This window comes from Leucoraja erinacea, chromosome 1 (genome assembly GCF_028641065.1).
Source record: "Leucoraja erinacea ecotype New England chromosome 1, Leri_hhj_1, whole genome shotgun sequence".
NCBI lineage: Eukaryota > Metazoa > Chordata > Chondrichthyes > Rajiformes > Rajidae > Leucoraja > Leucoraja erinaceus.
The window spans coordinates 74145341-74169032 of record NC_073377.1 but is presented as its reverse complement, the minus strand read 5'-3'; the positions used below and the strand labels follow the sequence as shown (position 1 = coordinate 74169032).

The window sequence follows — 23692 nt, the reverse complement described above, 5'->3', positions numbered from 1 at the left end:
TTATGATGCACTTTATTGATTAACATACATTGTTATACATGCATAAATTAATTGGACATTGCATGCTTGCATAAAAGCTACAATTACAAAACATAGCACAGGACCTTAGAGTTATGGACACAGTAACAAAATGGAGTTTATACAAACTATTATAAATAATATACATTGCCAGTACCTTTTGATGATCAGGGCATTCACTTTTTGAGGTCTTGCACAGGTTGGGAGGATTCCCTTGCTGGAGACATTACACTAAAGTAAAGGGCATTCCCTACATCAAGGCAAGGGTAATTAATCTTTGGAGATTTATTCCTATGTTGAGGAATAGCTCAGCTGAGGAGTTAACCTATCCATTCTTTTAGGTGCTGTAATGAATGGATTACTTTCTCTGTAGAGTTGGAGGCCAATATTCATGTTCAATTACTGGCATCAACACAAGCCCTCCTCTGCAGAGGTGGGCACATTTATGATCGACTGCAATGAGATGATCCTATTTTATACCCCCCTGTGGGTTGTATTTCCCCAATATTGCGTGGAGGGGATGTAGATCTTGCTTCAACTGGGATGCTTCTCACAGGTGCTTAATTCACTTGGGTTGTGCTTTCTTGTGGAGGCACAGAGTGAGTCCACTGATCATATTCAAGATCTTTCTCTTTCTTAACAGGTGGAAGAGACAACTTTTTCTCAGACTGGAGCTCACTCAAAATGCTCATGTTTGACTGTTTGCCTGGAAAACAAGACCCAATGGAGCCAATTTCAATGGTGAGCATGATTTTTTTATTCTTAAGCTATTAGTAGATTCATAGAGTTTTCGTCCCTTTGGCTCAACTCATCCATGAAGATCAGATTGCCTAACCCAGCTAATTCTACATGCCAGTGCCTAGACCATATCCTTTCAAAGCTTTCCTGTCCAAATGTCTTAATTGTGCCTGCTTCAACTTCCCCTGGCAGCTTTTTCCATATACGCAACACCTTCCATGTGAAAAGGTTGTGCCTCTGGTCCCTTTTAAATCAGATAGCATAGCGGCATTTAAAATACTTTTAGATGGGCACATGGATATGCAGGGAATGGAGAGATAGGAATCATGTGCAGGGCAAAATGGATTTGTTCAATTTGGCATCATCATTGATACAGACATCATACTCAAAATCTGACCTTATGTCTTCAATAATATAATAAGATGCCCCAAATCCTGTACTCAATGTACTGACTGATGATGGTAAGGATGCCCAGCGACTTCTTCACCCAGTCTATCTTTTGTCATCCACTTTCATGGAACTATGTACCTGCACCCCTCGATCTCTCTGTTCTCCAACACTTCTCAGGGTCCAACCATTTAAGTCATGCCCTGCTTTGTCTAACCAAAAGACAATATCTTGCATTTATCTGAATTAAACTCCGACTGCCATTCCTCGGCCCATTGGCCCTGTCGATCAAGATCCCAATTTAAATTGTAGATAACTTTCCTCACTGTTCAACATATCACCCATTTTTATGCCACTCACAAACTTGGCCACCCACCTACACTCACGTTCAAATCGTTGTTATAATTGTTAATGTCATTAATATAAATAATGAACAACAGTGGACCCAACATTGATCTCCGCGGCACAAAACATGTTACTGACCTCCAATCTGAACAACAACCCTTCACCACCACTTTCTGTCTCCTACTTTCAAGCCAAGTTTGTATCGAACTGGCTCACTCACCATCGAGGAAGCTAATTTATTAAATGGCAAAACATAAAGAGGACAGAGATCATCCGTCTCATGGATGTTAATGTTAGAATGTCTCCAATTGAGTGCACTGGCGCCTGTAGAGAATATTATAGATTATTGAAAATGTTTCACATCTGTTGTAGAGTGATAATCTTTCCGATTATACAATATGTGCAATAAAAGTGTATGGGACTGCCTCCAGCAGCAAGCACCAAATGCACTTTATAAAGGAGCAGCTGCACATTGTGTTCGATTTCCAAAACCTGCTTCCATTAAGTCGGTGGAACCACATTTCAAAAGTAGAGTACCACACCCAATTGTTACTGCATTGTTCATTGAGCACAAACGACCACGGTCAAATTTCTCCTTACCTTTAAAGACGGTGCTTAAATTCAGTTGTTGATTGGGATTAGCTGGCAGCGCAGCTTTTCAAAACCAGGGACAACAATAAAGCCTCATTTTACCCAGGCCATGTTGACTCCAACTAAAACAAGGTTCGACAGATGTAGGGTTGATCATTTCCAATATGTTTAGCTTGCATGGGTAACAATGCGAATGCGATCTGTACTACATGCCTGTTGAGTGATCAAAGCAACAGACTTCTTAGAGTGATTTTGAGTGTGTTTCAGCTAATTCTTGGAGCTGCAAAATTCTAAATAATCTTATCATTGACCAATTTAATTCCAAAAAAACCTCTCTCCTCTTGACATCAGTTTTGCACATACTACAGAGAAGGTGGTTTACTGCGCACCAATATTAATCCTTATAGTAAACAAGTGTTGAATTGCAAAGTTGTCACGGCATGTGCTACTCAGCTTTTGAACATTTAAGACCATGTAAATGCAGACTCTGTGAAACTCAGTTTCGGCAGGTTATTATGATATGAGGCCATTGTAGTCTTAAGGGTTCAAGGGTACAAATGAGGCATCATATTCAACAGCAACCTTTGACTACATTGGGAAGGGATAAGGATAAAATACTGAGCAGGTGGAATCTGGCAGCTGATGGGTTCATTAACACACTTCTGTGCCAATTCAACAAAGTTTAGAAGAAGGCTGCATTTAACATTGAAACAATATTAAATCCTTGTTTCAACTGTTTATTTAGATGTTATATTATAATTGTTGACGTTAATATTATATTATAATTGTTGATGGGAGGCAGAATGCCACAGTTTTGCAGTACTAATTCATTCTTCAGTCGTAACTTTCAGCATATCTTAGATAAGAATAATGGAAAAGATACCAATTCAATCAAACAAACGAAAGAAATAGGCCACTGTTAGAATATCTAATATCCCTCACTCGATTCTTTCACCAAAACGCTATGAATCTTTGGCACAAATTTTACAATCTTGATAGAGAGGAAATTGTTGTTGAGATTCTGTGATGGATATTTATACATAGCCTGACTAAACACTCTATCTTTAACACTCTCAGCACATGTGCTTTGCAAATGGAGCCGACACTGGTATTAATGCTGTTTCTATATTTTGAGAAAGAAAGGGAGTATTTTGTTTTTCTTTTATTTTTTGGACCCCCCCCCCCCCCCAGCACCATTCATTTCCTAAAGGAGCGGCTGATGGCCAACTCCCAAGTCGCTGTCAATGTCATGATTAACACGGTTATAAGAAGGTTCCGTAAAGATAGGCCATGTATTAGAAACATAGAAAATAGGTGCAGGAGGAGGCCATTCGGTCCTTCGAGCCAGCACCGCCATTCATTGTGATCATGGCTGATCGGCCCCAATCAATAACCCGTGCCTGCCTTCTAACCATATCCCTTGATTCCACTAACCCCTAGAGCTCTATCTAACTCTCTCTTAAATCCATCCAGTGATTTGGCCTCCACTGCCCTCTGTGGCAGGGAATTCCACAAATTCACAACTCTCTGGGTGAAAAAGTTTTTTCTCACCTCAGTCTTAAATGGCCTTCCCTTTATTCAAAGACTGTGGCCCCTGGTTCTGGATTCGCCCAAGATTGGGAACATTTTTCCTGCATCTAGCTTGTCCAGTCCTTTTATAATTTTAGATGTTTCTATAAGTTGTGTCCCACATCTTGAGCATACCTTATAGTAAGAGATGTCAGGCGATAAGGATTGTGTCTCTCCCAGGATTGGGAAGTAACTAGCCAGGGCTCCATTATTCACCTCAGTAGTGCTCTGCACAGGCTTTGCGATTTTAACAATAGAGTAAGTTCCCACTCAGAGAAATCAAATAAAAAAACAGCATTATAAGTAAACAGAAGACAAATATAAATCAAATGGCTAGATGCAGGAAGATTGTTCCCGATGTTGGGGAAGTCCAGAACAAGGGGTCACAGTTTAAGGACAAGGGGGAAATCTTTTAGGACTGAGATGAGAAAACCATTTTTCACACAGAGAGTGGTGAATCTCTGGAATTCTCTGCCACAGAATGTAGTTGAGGCCAGTTCATTGGCTATATTTAAGAGGGAGTTAGATGTGGCCCTTGTGGCTAAAGGGATCAGGGGGTATGGAGAGAAGGTAGGTACAGGATACTGAGTTGGATGATCAGCCATGATCATGTTGAATGGCGGTGCAGGCTCGAAGGGCCGAATGGCCTACTCCTGCACCTATTTTCTATGTTTCTATGTAAATTGAATTGATCAGCACACTATGCTAATTGATACCAGCTGCTGATAGAGTCTGACAAATTCTGACTGCAAATTTAGCAACTTGAGACGGGCAGATTCTATTCCACAAAGAAAAGAAAAGAAAGACCTATTTTCGTATCACACTTTTCATAATTACACCCAAAGATGCTCTACAACCAATACAATGTGGCCATTATCATGGTGAATAAAGCAAGCAAAAGTCATTGAAACTTTTTGACCTTTTCTCATGATTTATCAGTTGGGTGGAGTATATGCAAGAATAAAACAAACGGGACAACACCCCTAGGACAGGCGTCGAGTTTGTTTTCTGGCCCATCTTATTCAAGATATTATTCTTTAAAACCATTAAATCCATTTATCACGTTCTATATTTCTGTTATTGTCTTATCAATCTCTTCACATTTACGAATCATTGCATATATCAATAGTAAATGAGCTATTAAATCTGGCAATCCACCAGTCAGTTTTTTCACATTCTCAGAGGATCAATTTCACATTCATTGGGATGAGAGAATATGTGCGACAGACTTGTCATTCTCAACCTGTTGACACAGGTATCAATTACATTATATTGCAGCGGGCCAATGATACATTTCAATGGGAATTATAATATTCAGCTATATTTGCTGACCATCAAACATATCCAGTAATTCTGCCTTTTGCTTCGCTCCAAGAATACTTCTTTTCTTTTGTGATTAACTAGAACCGCACTGATTCCATTCATTTGGATGCGTGGCAAGTGAAGGAACATTTTAGATATTCTACTGCAAAAAGTGCAAAAAGCACTGTCCTGGCCATTTCCCACATCGGGTATAGTGCGTTTACCTACCACCTACCTCATGCCCACCTACCTCATGCGGGATTTCTCTCCATTTTAGTGTAGAAACCAAATAATTTAATAATAACCGAATATAAACAGAGGATAGTTTGGGAAGCGGTAGAGACGAGGGACGTAAAGCGGTGGTCCGACCAGTCAGAGGTCATGCTGCAAGATGCACTGAATAATGTCGACTGGAATATGTTCGAAGCAAGTTCCAGTGACATCAGTGAGTTCGCGGAAGCAGTCACAGACTTCATCGCAACAGTAACCGACAACATCGTCCCCACGGTAAGGGTAAGCACCTTTCCGAACCAAAAACCCTGGGTAGACAGGTCTGTTCGTGTGGCCCTGAATGCTCGCACCGCTGCCTACAACTCGGGCCTGGCATCAGGAAACATGGACGTCTACAAGGCAGAGTCCTACCGACTGCGAAGGGCGGTGAAGGACGCAAAGAGAAGGTACAGAGACAAGATGGAGTTACAGATGGAGCAGCAGGACACCAGAAGCCTGTGGCAGGGGCTACGGATTGTAACCAACTACCGGAGCACCGCTCCCTTATCCGCAAGTGCCGGCACCTCCCTAGCTGACGACCTGAACTCCTTTTACGCTCGTTTCGAGAGGGGCAACACCACTCCAGGTCTGCCGACTATCGACAATACCACCGGTGGCTACCGAAGCTGAAGGGAGAAATGTGCACACATTCTCGCTGTCCGAGCACGACGTGAGGAGGGCACTGACACGGGTGAACACAAGAAAAGCTGCAGGCCCCAATGGCATCTCGGGGCGAGTACTCAAGTCCTGTGCTACGCAGTTAGCTCCAGTGCTCACTACATTATTCAACCTCTCCCTGGACAAGTCCGTGGTCCCTGCCTGCTTCAAAAAATCCATCATTGTACCGGTACCAAAAAATGCCTCCCCTGCCTGTCTGAATGACTACCGTCCGGTGGCCCTTACCTCGGTAGTCATGAAATGCTTTGAGAGGCTGGTGAAGAAACACATCTGCGCCTTCCTCCCTCGGAACATGGACCCGTTGCAGTTTGCATACCGTCCGAACAGGTCCACGGACGATGCGGTCTCCCAGGTCTTGCACACCGCTCTCTCCCATCTGGACAGCCAGAAGGGGGGCTACGTGAGGATGCTGTTCATAGACTACAGTTCAGCCTTCAACACGATAGTCCCCACCAGACTGGCCGGGAAGCTAATGGAATTGGGGCTCAACACATCCCTGTGTGCCTGGGTCCTGGACTTTCTCACCGCCAGGCCCCAGGTAGTCAAGATGGGAGGGAATACATCGAAGTCCCTCACCCTGAGCACAGGATCGCCCCAGGGTTGCGTCCTCAGCCCCCTATTGTACTCCCTGTACACACATGACTGTGTGGCTAGGTTCAGCTCCAACTCAATAATTAAGTTTGCTGATGACACTGTGGTGGTGGGCCTGATCTCAGACAACGATGAGAAGGCCTACCGGTAGGAGGTGGCTGATCTAGCACTCTCGTGCCAGGATAACAGCCACCTCTTGAACATCAAAAAAACGAAGGAGCTGATCATGGACTTTAGGAGGGCACATCATCCGAGGACGTACACTCCATTGAGGATAAATGGGGATCCTGTGCATAGGGTGAACTGTTTTAAATATCTGGGAGTCCACATCTCCGAGGATATGACATGGGCATCACACGCCTCAGCACTCGTGAGTAAGGCAAGGCAGCGCCTTTACCACCTCAGGCAATTGAGGAAATTCAGAGTGTCTCCGAGGATCCTCCAGTGCTTCTACATAGCGGCGGTGGAAAGCATCTTGTCCGGGAACATTACCATCTGGTTTGGGAATTGCTCTGCCGAGGACAAGAAGGCTCTGCAGAGAGTAGTGCGTTCAGCCGAACGCACTATGGGAACTTCACTTGCCCCCCTGCAGGAACTATACATCAGGAGGTGCAACTCCAGAGCCAACAATATCATGAGAGACCCCTTCCACCCCTGCAACGGACTGTTCCAGCTGCTACGGTCAGGCAAACGCCTCAGTTGCCATGCGGTGGGAACGGAGAGGTTGAGAAGGAGTTTCTTCCCAGATGCCATTCGGACTGTAAACGCCTATCTCACCAGGGACTAACTCTACTGAACGTTTTTCCTTCCATTATTTATTATGTAAAAGAATATGTGTGTTATGATTGTGTTTATAGTTTGTTTGGTTGTTTTGTTGTTTGTCTTTTGCACAAAGGTCCGCGAGCATTGCCACTTTCATTTCACTGCACATCTCGTATGTGTATGTGACAAATAAACTTGACTTGACTTGAGGGCATTTCCTCAGGCCCTATGAATTCCCAAAACAATATAACCAACAGCACAGTATGTAGGCTAATTGATTTATGAGAGGAAATATTGTTCATATCATTGTTAGCCCAATTATAAACATAATTGCATTTTTACACACATTAAGCAGTTGTTGATAGACACAAGATACTGGAGTAACTCAATGGGACAGGCAGCATCTCTGGAGAGAAGGAATCGGTGACGTTTTGGGTTGAGACCCTTCTTCAGTCTCGACCCGAAACATCACCCATTCCTTCTCTCCAGAAATGCTGCCTGTCCCGCTGAGTTATCAATAGCATTTTGTATCTATTTTCAGTTTAAACCAGCATCTACAGTTCCTTCCCACACATGAAGCAGCTGTTGGTTCAAGGGCGTTTTTACCTCAGGAAGAATTTGCTTAAACATAAGAAATAAGCAAATGTAACATCTCAACTGCTGATTTAACTTTCAATGCTGAAATGAAGAGATATATTGTTTCCTTATATATTGTTTACAGATTTTTTTTCATTTTTAGTTTGTTGCTGTGCACAGGTGTATAAATGTATTTTAATTTTATAACATTAATTTTATAACAAGTTTATTTGATAACATCAGCCTTTCAATTATGAGATGGTTTTCAGCAGGCGTGGTGGTATGAGCTGGTAAAGCATCTATTACACCAGAGGCAATTAAAAAAAATAATAATAATAATTCAGCTGGCCAAATCCATTTATTCCTGCCAGGATGGTGGTGTATCTCCTTGTAGAAATCCTGCAGTTGGAAGGGAAGGGTGAATTGCTTGGGAGAGGTCCCAATAATATCTTTCTTTATGGCCCTTGGTGGAACATTCCTGCCCCTCATCAGCTCATCTGACCTCCCTCAGGCCCAACCTCTCTTGCTCGGTGATGGCCAAACAGGAAGCCCACCACCCTTTTCCTTTCAGACTTAACATTGCATTTGGTCCCCTCTGATATTTGGTGTCTGTACTTTTAGGTGCCTGTCAGGATCTGTCAGCCTCTGTTGCCTCCTGCGAAGGTTAGATGATTTTAATTGCCCACTCCTCTGGCTTCCACCAGGCAGATAAGGTTAACATTGTCTCTAAGATAGATAGAAAAAGCTGGAGTAGTAACTCAGTGGGACAGGAAGCAGCTCTGGAGAGAAGGAATGGATGATGTTTTGGTTTGAAACCCTTCTGCCTATCCTGCCGAGTTACTCCAGCTTTTTATGTCTATCTTCGGTTTAAACCAGCAAAACTGCAGTTCCTTCCTACACTTAATATTGTCCCTGTTATCCCTGAAATTATGTGAAGTACAAATTCCCCTGGAAAACATCAAATGTTACCAATCTCAATGGCCTTGAATGGGAGACTTAAATAAATAGCACTGAAATATGTTTTTTTTTTATTGACACCATTGAATGCTACTGGCAATGCTTAATGATCTCATTCTTTTCCCTACAATAATAAAATAATTAATACGTTTAAAAATAAAGGTTTAAACCTGTAATAATTATAGTGGAGATACGTTTTATGATTGATGGATTAAGCTTTTGAACTTTGCATAGCAACAGCGTCAATTGCAAGATCTGAACTTTTACAATTTGTGGAAGTTAGATTCAGTTCTTAACAACTTAAAGCAGAAGTAACTTTGTGTTTCAAAAATCATTTTCCGTTTAAAGAGATGCTGAGGCCAAATATAGCAACCAAGTTGCTGGCATAACTGAGATCATTCAAATCACATGAACCCGGGAATAAGTATCTATACTTTCAACAATGTTCTGCAGTTAATGACAATGCCATCAAAGTTGTTAAACATTTGATCCCGGTATGTATTTCACAATCGTGCATGACAATAATTCATCATTGTGAAATCCAGACACTCCACCTTTCCACAACCGCTTCATTGGTTATCAGATAACTACGGTCTAGATTGAGAGAGGACATGACTGCTAGCATTGCTGTGGCCTTATGAATATTGGATGAAAGATGGGCTCCTCTCCAACGTTCTCTTCAGTTGACCTAATGAACACTGCTAGGCACACAATGGAGGAGCACTTTTTGTAAGGTGCCTGAGGGGCCAACCAACATCTATTTGAAGTTTGGGCAGATAGATCCCAGAATGTTGCACTTTATTTCTTAATTAAAAATATAAATGTTGAATTTCACTGTTTTCAGTCTTGTTTACTATGGACAAGGATGCATGTAGTAATCACATATTTATATGTTTTATGTAGATGAGAACCACCAAACTAATAATCAGGTGTTACTGCTGCACCTTAAAGTTACATAAAGGCGACAAGTGTTATAAATAGGAGGATGGGCAGAATCTGTTTACAGCTCGCCGAGTATGTGTAGTTTGTTGGTTGCAGCAACTTTAAATATTTTTTGGAAATTATACATGAATATCTTTTATAGTCACATGCAGTTTTCACAATATCCATATTTGATCTTAAAGTAATTATATAGTTAATTAAGACAGAAGTGTGGAATGTTACTTTGGACTTTTCTGTCCAACAGACTTTGCCTGTCTCTTCAAGCCTCAAACCATGATACATTCCTTTATATGTAAATGTAATAAGACCCTCAGCCTGCCCATTGCACTTCCATCGTAAGTCAATGGGAAATGCAGTGGACAAACTGGGGAACAAAATCAGCTCCCAGCCCACTGAGGGAGTTGTCAAGTAGTTTTCTCCAAGAGCAGTGGTGTGGAATGGATGACGTTGGAGATATGAATTCTCCACATTATATTTATGCAGGTTGCCATTTGAGTCATTTCAAAACTGTTTTGATTGTAGCTAATTATTTTCCTTGCAGCCATTCCAACAAGGGTATATGGCCAGATTAAAGCATGATTTCAAACCCGAGAACAATCACAGCATCATTTACTCAACGCACCCTATCTCCCACGCTGGACTTTTTCAATCACTCGAGGCTAATGGAGGTCAAATCGAGCCAGTAGATCTTTCACTGAACAAGAGACATTCTCCGCGTACGTCAAGTTCCCCTTCCTCGCCTTACTCATTGACTGTGCTGTCTTCCACATCTCCTACAATGAGTACATCTCGCTCCAGCTCGCCTAACAAGAGGTCACCTCAGCCTCCTATCAGCATGTCATTAAGCAACTCCACAGTGCTGACAAGCCACCTCTTATCGCGGTCAACCATCCCAGCCTCAGCATTGTATCCAGTGATTCACCCGGTGGTGGTTCAGCCGGTCGTATATACTCAGCCTTATACTCAGTCTATAATGGTTTCTACAATGTTGAAAGATGACATGAGGAATAATCAGCCAGGTGAGTGCACTTAATTGCAATGCATAGAACTACAGTGCCATCCATAATGTTTGGGACAACCACATGTTTAACCACATGTGATTTATTTATATTACAAATCTCAAATTGTGGAGTACAGAGGCAAATAAATAAATGATGGGTCTTTGTCCCAAACATTATGGAGGCCACTGTATGTTATTCGACTGTGATGTTATACTGGGCAAGTGCCCATTGTTCTGTCCCAGTGTTGGTATGTGCGGTGCTGATAACATTGCAACTTTAAAGTTGATGTCAACATGTTTATTTAGAATTAATCTTTCATTTTTGTTAGGATAGTCCAAAGCATTTCTGCCCCCGAGCCCCCCTTCGTAACCAGTGAGATCACTGTCTGTAAGCAAGAAGAGCAGGAAATTTGCATACACCAATATCCTTCAATACACCAATTGGCCAGTGAATTTGATTTGTTGGGGTTTGTTGAAGAATAACTATCAGGCAGGAATTTAGTAAGCCCCATCACCCGGAGGAGGATAGGATGAGTGGCAGGGCGAGCACACACATAATCGGAATGAACTTTGACCACCGGATAAATCATGTGATCTGACCTGATTTACTGGGAAACCCAGACATCCAGAAACATTCCTAAACTATGTAAAATATAATCAAAAAATGTCCTAAGTTATTGGTATTTAGAAAAGATGGAAAAATTTAAATGTGCAAAACAACACGAAAATTGTTTTTTTTAAACATTGCCTTGCAACCATTCTCAAAGCAAAATTGCATTCTAAGTGGTGAAGAATTGCAACAATGTTGAGACCAGCACTGGAGCCCAGTCCTTGGCAGCAAATTTGACGCCTCCACATTCTCGCACACCAGCACTGGAGCCCTGAATGTTCTGACATGTGCAGGGAAATGCTTCCAAATGCAACTGTCAGCATTTTGCACAAAATTCAACCCATCGACATTGATACAAAAAATCTGATATGTGCTTCGCTTTGTTTGTGTGGTTTCTCATTTTCTAATTCATGTTCCTTCAATAGGTCTTCCTTTGCAATGTGCAATCTCTGGTCCCCGAAATCTCCCCCGGCAGCAACATCCGCAGTTTTATAACCAGTCCAGAGGAGGTAAATAAGCATCGCTTGCAAGGGCACAAGTTGCAACATTCCGTTAGTGAACCTGTTAGGTCTTAAACCATCCGCCAGCTTCATGGAGACACAAGAGACTACAGATGCTGGGTTGAAACATAGAAAATAAGTGCAGGAGTAGGCCATTCAGCCCTTTGAGCCAGGACTGCCATTCAATATGATCATGGCTGATCACCCATATCCATCTCCCCATATCCCTTGATTCCCTTAGCCCTCAGAGCTAGATCTAACTCTCTTGAAAACATCCAGTGAATCGGCCTCCACTGCTTTCAGTGGCAGAGAATTCCACAGATTCTCTGGAGAGAAAATGTTTTTCCTCATCTCAGCCCTATATGGCCTACCCCTTATTCTTAAACTGTGGCCTCTGGTCCTGTACTCCACCAACATCGGGAACATTTTGCCTGCATCTACCCTGTCTAATCCCTTAAGAATGTTATATGTTTTTATAAGATCCCTCTTCATTCTTCCAAAGGATCTTGAGCAAGAATCTTGAGAAAAACACAATGTGCTGGTTGATCTCAGCAGGTCAGTCAGCATCTGGAGACGGAATGGATAGGCAATGTTTCTGATTGGAGTCAGTCTGAAGAAGGGTCTTGAGCCGAGACATTTCCTGTCTATTTCCCTCCACAGATGCTGCCTGACCCGTTAAGTTCCTCCACTGTTTTGGTCAACTAGCCTCATGGTTAGTTTTCCCAAAAGCAGCATTTAATTTCCCTGTTTTTTTCCACCAACTAAATCCAAATTATCAGGAACCTGATGTGCAAGCCCACATCCTGTTGCTTATTTACGTAGGGCATTGGACCACAAATGTGGTGCACTGTCACGTTTCTTTCAATGTTTGTTATGCCTCTGTTAAAGTTGTTTTTGAAGATAAATATCACCAGGGTGGGGGTGTGGCTGATTAAATATTTTCAACAGTTACCTTGCATCATCTTATCTCAAACTGCTTATTCCAGCTGCCTGGTATTAAAAGCCAGGGAGATCTTTCTTGTACATTTGACATTCCTGTATGTTGCGTACACAGATTTATTTTCCCTTTGATCTTTTCTTGTCCCCATTCCTTCTTTAGATTTACGTTTAGATTTATTATTGTCACATGTACCTGGGTACAGTGAAAAGCTTTGATTTGCATTCTATCCATTCAGATCAGATAGTACCATAAATAAGTCAAGTCAAACTGAAGTACAATAAATAGAGCAAGGGGGAAGATGCATTGGGCAGTTCCAGAGTCATAATCCAATGTCCACAACGGGATAGAGATAAATCAGACAGTACCTTAGCTTAGGGTTCCCCTGATAGCAGAAGGGGGGGGGGGGGGGGGGGGGGGGGGGGGGGGGGGGAGCTGCCCCTGAGTCATCTCGTACGTGCTTTCAAGCTTCTGTACTTTTGCCTGATTGGAGCGGGGAGAGGAAGGAATGACCAAGATGGACCAAGTTCTTGATTATGTTAACTGGTTTACCGAGGCAGCACGAAGTGTAGATGGAGTCGATGGTGGACGGACAGTGTTAACTCCTTGCTGGAATTCAATCCCATGCATTGCCTGTGACAGTCAACATTTTGTCTGTCGGCTTTGACAGTGAGTGGCAGCGATCTATCTCAAGCCCAGCTTCATCCAGTGTGTGGAAATGCTCGCGAGTATACATGCCTAAATGTATGAGCATGAGATCTCTTTTCTCAGAGACTCTGGGAACAGTTGTAGTTCTTTGTACTGTCACTCTCTGATCAGAGGTTCAGTCATGCTGCTACCTCACATCCCCAGTGACGTGGGTTGTATCCTCACCTCAGCATGGAGTTTGCCTCGGCCGTGTAGCACTGAACTACATCTAGTTTATATATCAAAATTTATGAGCCACACATATAAAATCGGTGAAATTGAAAAATATGTGTTGTTATTCGGATTTCATTTTTTTCTTAATGATCTAAAGATCTTTAAGGTTTTTGGACTTTGCACTATAAAAAAGTAGAAACTAAAATAACAGTAGACTAAGTGGGATTAGGTGAGATGTTACCTGATGCCAAATGATGATTTAGCATGATTTTCGTAGGCTGTAATCAAGTTTTTGACGAGGTTGGTTTTTTCTGTCGCTTAGTTCCGCTTCGTACCTCCGATGATCAAAGTCACATGGTGATGAAGGTGATAAAGTGCAAGCAGGAGTACGACCTGTTGGATAACTGCATCAACGAGGTGTCTTCTTCGGTCCTCAGTCCCATGCAGCCGGTTGCATCGCACGAGTAAGTCTGCACCTCTGCTTCGCCAATTTTTAAGCTGCATTAAAATGCAAAAAAAACTCCAGCAATTGAACTGCATGGGCTATGTTTGGGAGGGGAAGCAGAAGCTGTCCGAGGGGGAACTCCCCTCCCCGCGACTCCTGATTATGTTATTCCCAGGTAAAGTATCACCTCACTGAGCCACCTGACGTGGATGTACCTAATGTACATCGTTCATGCATGAAGGTATGTCTGCAGCAAGGGCAACTAAATTTCTCAAAAGTGCCAAAGTCCGGGAAACAGACAGACATCTTTTACATAAATGCAGTAGAGACCAGGCATTTTGGATCAAAGATTATCATGAAAAGAGTCCTAAGATTTTAACCAGTTAAAGGAAAGGCTTACATTTATAGAGATCTGCAACAAGGACATTTGGGAGATCAGGAAAACATCCTTGGCTAATGAGAGGTCCGTTCAGCAGTCTGAAAACAAATGAGAGGAAGCTATTCTTTAATCTGGTGGTTTGCACTTTGAAGCTTTTTTAGTTTCTGTCCCAACGAGAGAGAGGAGAAGAGGAAATGACCGGGCTGTGAATGGTCCTTGATTATGTTGGCTGCTTTCCTCAGGCCACATGGTGTCAATAACGTCAATGGGGTTGGGTCAGGGAGGCCGGTTTGTGGGATGGACTGGGATGAACTCACAACTCTCTGCAATTTTGTTGCAGTCTTGGGAAGGGCAGTGGTCAAACTAAGCCATGATGCATCCCCATAGGATGCTTGCTCTGTTGCATCTGTGGAAATTGGTAAGAGTCATTGGACACATGCCAAATTGCCTTAGTCTTCTAATGAAGTCGAGGCAATGGTGCATCTACGCGCTAGGACCAAGAGAAATTATTTGTGATTTACAAATAATATGTAACCCGAAAACCTGAAGCTCTTGACCATCGTCATTTATGCTAATGAGGGCATACACACCATTCACCTCCTGACGGTAAGATGGGTTTCTTCATTTTGCTGACATTGAGGGAGAGGCTGCTGTCTTGATACCAAGTTACTCAGCTCTCTACCTCTTTCCTGTACTCAATCTAATCATTATTTGAGATCTGGCCCACTACTGGTGGTGTCACCTTCAAATCTTCCAAATCTGGCCGAACAGTCGTGAGTGTACAGGGAGCACGGTAATGGGCAGAGAACACAGCGTTATGGGCTAAAACTGTTGAGAAATATCGTGGAGGATGTTTTGTCACCTACCTTACTGATTTCAGAATCTGTGTCAAGAAATCAAGGACCCAGTTGCAGAAGGAGGTGACGAGTCCTAGGTCCACGTGTTTAGAAATGCATTTGGTTGGAATTATGGTGGGAAAGTAGGAGCAATACTCAATAAATAGGAGTCTGACATAGGTGTTCTTGTTTTCCAGATATTCCAGAGATGAATGTGGGGCCAGGGAGATGACGTCTGACATGGAGCTGTTCCGGAGGTAGGCAAACTGCAGTGGACCAAGGTTGGCTGGGAGACTGGAGTTGATGTGTGCCATGTCCAACCTCTCAAAGCATAACATGATGGTGGATGTCAGAGCCAGATGATGGTTGTTGTTAACCCACACAATGATGTTTTATTCTTTACTGGTATGAGAGTGGTCTTCTTAATGCAGGTTGGAAGCTCAAATTAGAGTTGGGTGGCGAGGGGCTTAAAGATGTCTGCAAAGCACCACTGGTATTCTTCCCCATCTCTTCCCTTATCTTTTCTGCTACATTTGTGACTACACAATGCAGCATTCAAACTAAATTCATCAAAATTGTTCAGGAGAGTTTTCTTAAGCAGTATGTGGAGGCCCCCACACGTGAGAGGGCAACGCTGGATCTAGTATTGGTAAATTGGGAAGGGCAAGTTAATGAAGTGTGTGTGGAGGAGCCTTTTGGGACCAGTGACCACACTTCGATTACGTTTAAGATAGTTATGGATAGGGACGGAGAGAATCCACAGGTTAAAATGCTCAACTGGGGTAAGGCCAACGTTGAGGGTATGAGAGATGGTCTCGCTCAAGTTGACTGGAGCAGGATATTAGAGGGGTAAGAAACATCGGCCAAGTGGGATGGTTTTAAAAGTGTACTGAAGAAAGCTCAGGATATGTACGTCCCCGTCAGAGTGAAGGGCAAAGCAGACAAATGTAAGGAAGCTTGGCTGATGAGGGAAATTGAGACGTTAGTCAAAAACAAGAAGGATGCATGGGACAGGTTTGGGCAGCTGGGATCAAGTACATCCCTGGAGGAGTTTCGGGACCTAAGGAGTAAACTAAAAAAAGGAAATCAGAAGGACAAAATGGGGCCAGGAGATAGCTCTGGCAGGTAGCATTAAGGACAATCCAAAAGCTTTTATGTATACACATAAGAGGGAAAAGGGTAACCAGAGAGAGAGATTGGGACCTCTCAGGAATCAAAGCGGTCACCTCTGTGTGGAGCCACAGGAGATGGGCAAGGTCCTAAATGTGTGTTTTTCCTCTATATTTACCGAGGAAAAAGACAGTAGGACGTAGGAAATTGGAGTAGTCTCTGAAAGTGGCTTGAGAGCAGTCAGTGTTACCATCGACGAAGTACTGAAGGTACTGTCGTGTTTGAAGGGAGACAAATTTCCAGGGCTTGATATATATCCGAGGACATTGCGGGAAACTAGAGAGGAAATTGCAGGGAACCCTGGTTGAAATTTACGAGTCGTCCTTAAATATAGTAGAGGTGTCGGAAGACTGGAGGGTGGCAAATGTTGTGCCTCTTTTCAAGAAGGGCTGCAGGGAAAATGCTGGGAACTATAGGCCAGTGAGCTTAACATCTGTAGTTGGTAAGTTACTGGAGAGTAAGCTGAGGGATAGGATGTACAAGCATTTCGATGGACAAGCGCTGATTAAGGATAGTCAGCATGTTTTGTATCTGGGAGTTCGAGTCTCACAAATCTGATAAATTTGTTTGAAGAGGTGACAAAAAAGGTTGATGAGGGCAGTGCTGTTGTGTACATGGACTTCAGTAAGGCATTCAACGAAGTTCCGCATGGAAGGCTGCTCTGGATGGTTGGATCGCATGGGATCCAAGGAGAGATACCTGAATGAATAGCAAATTGGCTCCATGGAAGAAAGCTGAGGATAATAGTGGAAGGTTGCTTCTTAGACTGGATGCTGTGACTAGTGGTGTGCCTCAAGGTTTGGTGCTGGACCCATTACTGTTTGTCATCTACATCAATGACTTGGATGAGAACATACAGGGCAAGATTAGCAAGTTTGCTGATGATACAAAAGTTAGTGGTTTTGCAGATAGTGAAGATGGTTGTGAACGATTGTAGCAGGATCTGGATCGATTGGCCTGGTGGGTGGAGGAATGGTTGATGGAATATAATGCACAGAAGTGTGAGGTGTTGCATTTTGGGACGTCGAACAAGGGCAGGACCTACACAGTAAATGGTAGGCCTCTGGGTAGTGTTGTAGAGCAGAGGGATCTAGCAGTACAGGTGCATGGTTCCTTGAAAATCGAATCACAGGTAGATAAGGTGGTCAAAAAGGCTTTTGGTACTTTGGCCTTCATCAGTCAGAGAATTTAGTATAGAAGTTGGGAGGTCATGTTGCACTTGTATAAGACGTTGATGAGACCGCATTTAGAATATTGAGTTCAGTCCTGGGCACCATGTTAAGGAAAGATATTGTCAAGCTTGAAAGGGTTCAGAAAAGATTTACGAGGATGTTGCCAGAACTAGAGGGTGTGAGCTCTAGGGAGAGGTTGAGTAGGATGGGTCTCTATTCCATGGAGCACAGGAGGATGAAAGGAGATCTTATAGAGGTATACAAAATCATGAGAGGAATAGATTGGGTTGATGCACAGAGTCTTTTACCCGGAGTAGGGGAACAGAGGACATAGGTTTAAGGTGAAGTGGAAAAGATTTAATAGGAATCCGAGGGGTAACTTTTTCACACAAAGGGTGGTGGGTGTATGGAATAAGCTGCCAGAGGAGGTAGTTGAGGCTGGGACTATCCCATTGTTTAAACAGTTAGACAGGTACAGTACATGGATAGGACAGGTTTGGAGGGTTATGGACCAATTGCAAGCTGGGACATGATAGGCCGGTGTGGTGCGAGTTGGGCCGAAGGGCCTGTTTCCATACTATCACTCTATTCACTATGACTCACCCGTATCACCAATTCAGGAAATAAAAAGGTGACGTGTTAACTTTGGGAGATACGTTACAAGTGAATCCATCGAGATTCTACAAGTATATTAACGGAAAAAGAATAAATTGAGAGAGAAGAGGGCCACTTAAATATCAACCGGGTTGTCTATGTATGGAGTCACAGGAGATGGATCAGGAGTTAAATGAGTATTTCGCGCCTGTATTCACCATGGGGAAAGACATAGTTTGCTAAGGAATTTAGGGACAGTGATATTTTGAAGAGATATTGCTGTATCATCGATTGTTCTGGAAGGTGCTGGCAGACTGGAGATGGCTAACATTGTGACTTTATATTACAAAAACTGCAGGGAAAGCCTGGAAACTTATCAATTGGTGAGCCTTACGTCAGAGGTTGGGAAACTATTTGAAAGGATTGTGAGATAGGATCATCATGCATTGGAAATGCAAGTTCAGATTAGGAATTGTCAGCATGGTTTTGTGTGTAAGAAATCGCATCTCACCTATTTGATTGATTTTTTTGAAGAGGTGACCAAGAAGATTATTTACAGGCAGTGTGGTAGATGTTGTCAATATGAATTGTAGCAAAGCCTTTGACAAGGATCATTTCATCTAGACGGTTTGATTATATGGGATCCAAGGCAGGCTAGCCAACTGCATTTAAAATAGATGGAAATTAGAGGGTGGTGGTAAAAGATTATTTTTCAGACTGGAGGTGTATTACAAGTGATTTATCACAGGGATCGGTGTTGAGACCAATGCTAGTTATTTACTTTAAAGATTTGTATTTGAATATAGTGGTAGTATGTTTGTGGAAGACATTAAAAACTATGGTATAGTGGACAGTGAAAAAAGTTATCTAAATATTCAAAGGGATCAAGATCAACTAGGCCAATGGGCCGAGGACTATTCAGATTAACCATTCAGATAAAAAGAGATGATATATTTTGGTGGGCCAAGCCATGGCTGGATTTGCACAGTAAATGGTTGGGCCCTGGGGAGGGTTGTGGAAGAGAATGACTCAGGAGTGCAGACACATAGTTCCAGGAAAGTGGCCATGCAGGTTGACAGTGTGATGTAGAAGGCATTTGACATGCTTGGCTCATTATTTAAGGCATTTGGGTACAAGCATTCAAATCGTACATTACATCTGTACTAGACATTGTTAAGGCCACATAGAGCATAGAACAGTACAGCTTATGAATAGGCCCTTTGGCCCACAATGTGTGTGCCGGACATGATGCCAAGACCAACTCTTATCTGCATGCACGCACCTTTAAATGCCACTATGGTATCTGCCTCAACCACCACTGTCGGCAGCACGTTCCAGGCACTCAACACCCTCCATTTAAAAAAACAGTTGCCCCGCACATCTTCTTTAAACTTAGTAATTCTCACCTTAAAGCTATGCCCTTCAGTCGTGGTCAGGAGTAGAACTAGGCCATTCGGCCCTTCAAGTCTACTCTGCCATTCAATCATGGCTGATCTATCACTCCCTCCTAACCCCATTCTCCTTCCTTCTCCCCATAACCTCTGATGCCTTTTGTATTTGAGTATTAAGTATTTGATATTTCCATCCTGAGAAAAAGATTCTGACGGTCCACCCAATTTACCCCTCTCATAATTTAATATTCTTCAATCAAGTCTCCCTGCAACCTCGAGCATTCCGGAGAAAACAATCCAAGTCTGTCCAACCACCTAATTCAGGCATCATTCTGGTAAACCTCTACTGCATCCTTTCCAAAGCATCCACATCCTTTCTGTAATGGGATGACCAGAACTGCACGCAATACTCCTAATTTAGTGTTATGTACAGTTCTGGTCGTCCTGCTACAGGAAGGATATCATTAAATTGGAAAGGATGCAAAAAGGATTTACAGGGATATTACCAAGGTTTGGTGAGTTTGAGCTTTGAGAGAATGGATAGGAATATTTTTTTTTCTCCTGGTGCATAGGAGGCTGAGAGTTGACTCGGAGGTTTATAAAATCATGAGGGGCATAGATAAGGTTAACAACCTTAAGAACCTGAAGAAGGGTCTAACCTGTCTGAAGAAGGGTCTCAACCCGAAACGTTCCTTCGCTCCATAGATGCTGCCTCACCTGCTGAGTTTCTCCAGCATTTTTGTCTACCTTCGATTTTCCAGCATCTGCAGTTCCTTCTTAAACAGGTTAACAACCACAGTATTTTTCCCAGTGTAGTGGGAACTAAAACTAGAGGGCATCATTTAAAGAGGGTGAAAATTTAAAAGGGTCCTGAGGGGCAACCTTTTCATACCGAGGGTGTTGCGAACAAGGAACAAGCTGCCAGAGCATGTGGTAGCGATGGGAACAATTATGACATTTATAGGGCACTTACACATGTCACAGGTACATAAACTGGAACGGTTTGCAGAGTTATGAACGGCCACAGGCGTTTAGTTTAGTTTAAAGATACAGCGCGGAAACAGTCCCTTCGGCTCACTGAGTCCACACCGACCAGCGATACCTGCACGTTAACACTACCCCACACACTAGGGACAATTTACATTTACATCAAGCCAATTAACCTACAGGCCTGTACGTTTTTGGAGTGTGAGAGGAAATCAAAGATCTTGGAGAAAACCCACACAGGTCACGTGGAGAATGTACAAACTACGTACAGACAAGCACCCATGGTTAGGATCGAACCCGGGTCTCTGGCGCTGTAAGGCTGTAGATCAGCATGGGCAAGTTGAGTCAAAGGGCCTGTTTCCATGCTGATTCTAATCTGTTTTAAATGCATATTCAGGTTTTAAAATTAGGACAGCACAGTATCGCAGCTTTTGGAGCTGCTGCCTCACAGTGCCAGAGAACCGGGTTTGATCCTGACCTTGGGTGCAGTCTGTGTGGGGTTTGCATGTTCTCACTGTGACCCCATAGGTTTCAGCCAGGTGCTCCGGTTTCCTCCCACATTCCAAATTAACAAACCAGGTTTGTAGTTTAATTGAACGCTGCAAAATTGTCCCTAATGTGTAGGGAGTGGATATGAAAGTTAGATAACATAGAACTGGTGTAAACAGGTGACCAATATTCGACATGCACTCAATGGGCCAAAGGATCTATTTCTATGCTGTATCTCTAAAAGAAAATTGGCCTGGTCAAGTTTCTCTACTGTGAATTAGGCATTTAGAGCACTAGATCTGCTTTATAAACACTATGCTGAGATCCATATGCCAGTCAAAATTTGAAAAAGGCTAAAACCATACCCTAGTTATAGGAAGTGAAATTTCAGACAGACACCATGGGATTTCCTATGTTACTTCCCACCAGCAGTTTCAGAACTGCTTTTCTTATTGTTTATTTTTGATGGGTCTAAAGTAAGGGATCTGTTGAAATGTTTTTATTTACCACAATAATGTACCTGTTTGCAGTCTTTTCTCACTCTTTGACATTCAGGGGACTTTTGAAAGATCAAAACATACCCCAAATTATACCTCAAATTATAAAAGCACATCCACCTATTTTGATTACGTACTATTTTCTGCATTTGTCGGATTATGAATGTTTTCTACCAAGAGCTTGCTGGCAACGGATGCTGTGCAGTTTTGTCAGAAGCAAACAGAAACACAATAGAAAAAAGTGGGAGGAACAAATCTTCCTGGCACTAACCGCACCGTCACCCACCAGGTTCCTCCTGCCCTGTCTCTGTCCAATTCAGATGTGGATCCCACATCAGCCCCGTCAGTAGGCAATAGAAGTGAAGCTATCCTTAACCCTGAGGGGGTCTGCTGCAGAGAGAGAATGTCAAGTCATTGAAACCTCGACCCTGTAACTGTAAACGCGTGAATCAGACACTTCTTTGTGAATTCTGACGGCTATGGGAGATCGGATTTTGGTTTCACTATTTAATGTGGTGTGCCACGATTTAATGGCAAATCACAGACTATGTGACTGCTATGTTTGTGCTTTGCATTTGCCACTGGCCTTTTGTCGTATGGATAAATATTGAGAATTGTTCCACCACTCTATTCTGTGGAGTAATAGATAGTAGCTCACAACCTTCAATTCAGAAGAAAATTACAAACATACTAAAATATGTTATTTTCTGTTGGCATCAGCCATACTCTTTTTTTCAAAGATATTAATGACATTTTGATCTACATTTTAACTAATGTGTTCTCCTCTATTGCTGAGTGGTCAGTTTTCATTCATGAGACTGGTATGTGTTATAAAGGATGTAGTTGTGGGTGTTTTCACTGAGCTTGACACTTGGGCATTATTAACATGTGGGCATTCACTTCTTCTTCTTGCGTATCGCGTGCACAGCCTAAAGTTGTAGGACAACTTGTTCTATTTGATCTTATTTGACTGTGCACACCGGGTTGATTGCATTTGTCGAAACAGGGCGGACCATGTGAAGGTTGCAATCTCCCACCCCAGGGCATTCACTAAATAACAATTGCAAGGCCACCCACCCAGCCCAGAATCATGATATTGGTTAATTGTATTTCCTAGCCACTGCCTTGAGTTCGTTTAGGAAATTCAGTGCAAACAAGCTTCTACCCTGAGCACATTATGAATATTACTGGACACCAACTCATTGTGTATCATGGGAATTTAACAAAGTATGTCTGTATTCATCAAAACAATGCACATAAGTTTCTTAAAGGTATGTTACAAGGTAATATTAGCTGCATTGGAATTTTAAATATGATTACATCCACTAACATTGCCCAATGTTTACACTTTGTTCAGATGTTAAATAACCTTTAAAACATATTCAGAAATGTTTATGGTGGAAGATATCTCCCAACACACACATAATGTTGTCCAAAGAGATAACTTGATACTGGACTTACAAGCCAAAAATCCTGAGTATGAATCCTAGGTTAGCAAGTTACTAACTTTGATTTGATAAGACTGGTAATCTATATTTGGATGAAATCTGCTCAGCAGTTCTGAAAACCCTGTAGTTTAATAATGTCCTTAACTGAAGTGAACTATGACTGCTGCCTGTCTATTAAACTTAAGATTGACGCAAAAAGATGGAGTAACTCAGCGGGACAGGCAGCATCTCTGAAGAGAAGGAATGGGTGAGGTTTCAGTGTTGAGACCCTTTTTCAGACTCTATTAAACTTATAGCTTTAGTCCCTCGCAATGCTGTAGACTTGTGACTTTCTCCCCCACTACAATCAGTTTTACATTTCACTCCTCTCCATAACTGGCATCCTTTTGTCTCCTTTTCATCTCCAGCCTTTGTCCACACATCTGCCAATCAGACCTCCCTCACTAAAAACCACCTATTACTTGCCAGGCTTTGGCCCATCCCCACTTCTTTTCCAGCTATGTCTCTCTATGAGGACAGCAGAGTGACATTGTTGCTGCCTTGCCGTGCCAGAGACCCAGGTTCGATCCTGACTACGGGTGCTGTCTGTATGGAGTTTGTATATTATTCCTGTGACCACGTGGGTTTTCTCCGGGTGCTCCAGCTTCCTC

At 42.6% G+C, this 23692-nt stretch overlaps 1 protein-coding gene across 7 annotated transcripts in view; it reads left to right on the top strand.

The window, feature by feature from the left end:
• The window catches only part of LOC129698531 (Krueppel-like factor 3), an 86875-nt gene that overhangs the window by 48146 nt on the left and 15037 nt on the right, over window positions 1-23692 (top strand). For 6 of the 7 annotated variants that reach the window (XM_055637628.1, XM_055637616.1, XM_055637642.1 and 3 more), the window contains 5 exons: window positions 662-759; window positions 10268-10745; window positions 11762-11845; window positions 13957-14098; window positions 15492-15551. In XM_055637628.1, the coding sequence (XP_055493603.1) occupies window positions 662-759; window positions 10268-10745; window positions 11762-11845; window positions 13957-14098; window positions 15492-15551 (862 nt within the window). The remainder of the gene's footprint in view (window positions 1-661; window positions 760-10267; window positions 10746-11761; window positions 11846-13956; window positions 14099-15491; window positions 15552-23692) is intronic. The other variant, XM_055637659.1, reaches the window with a different exon arrangement.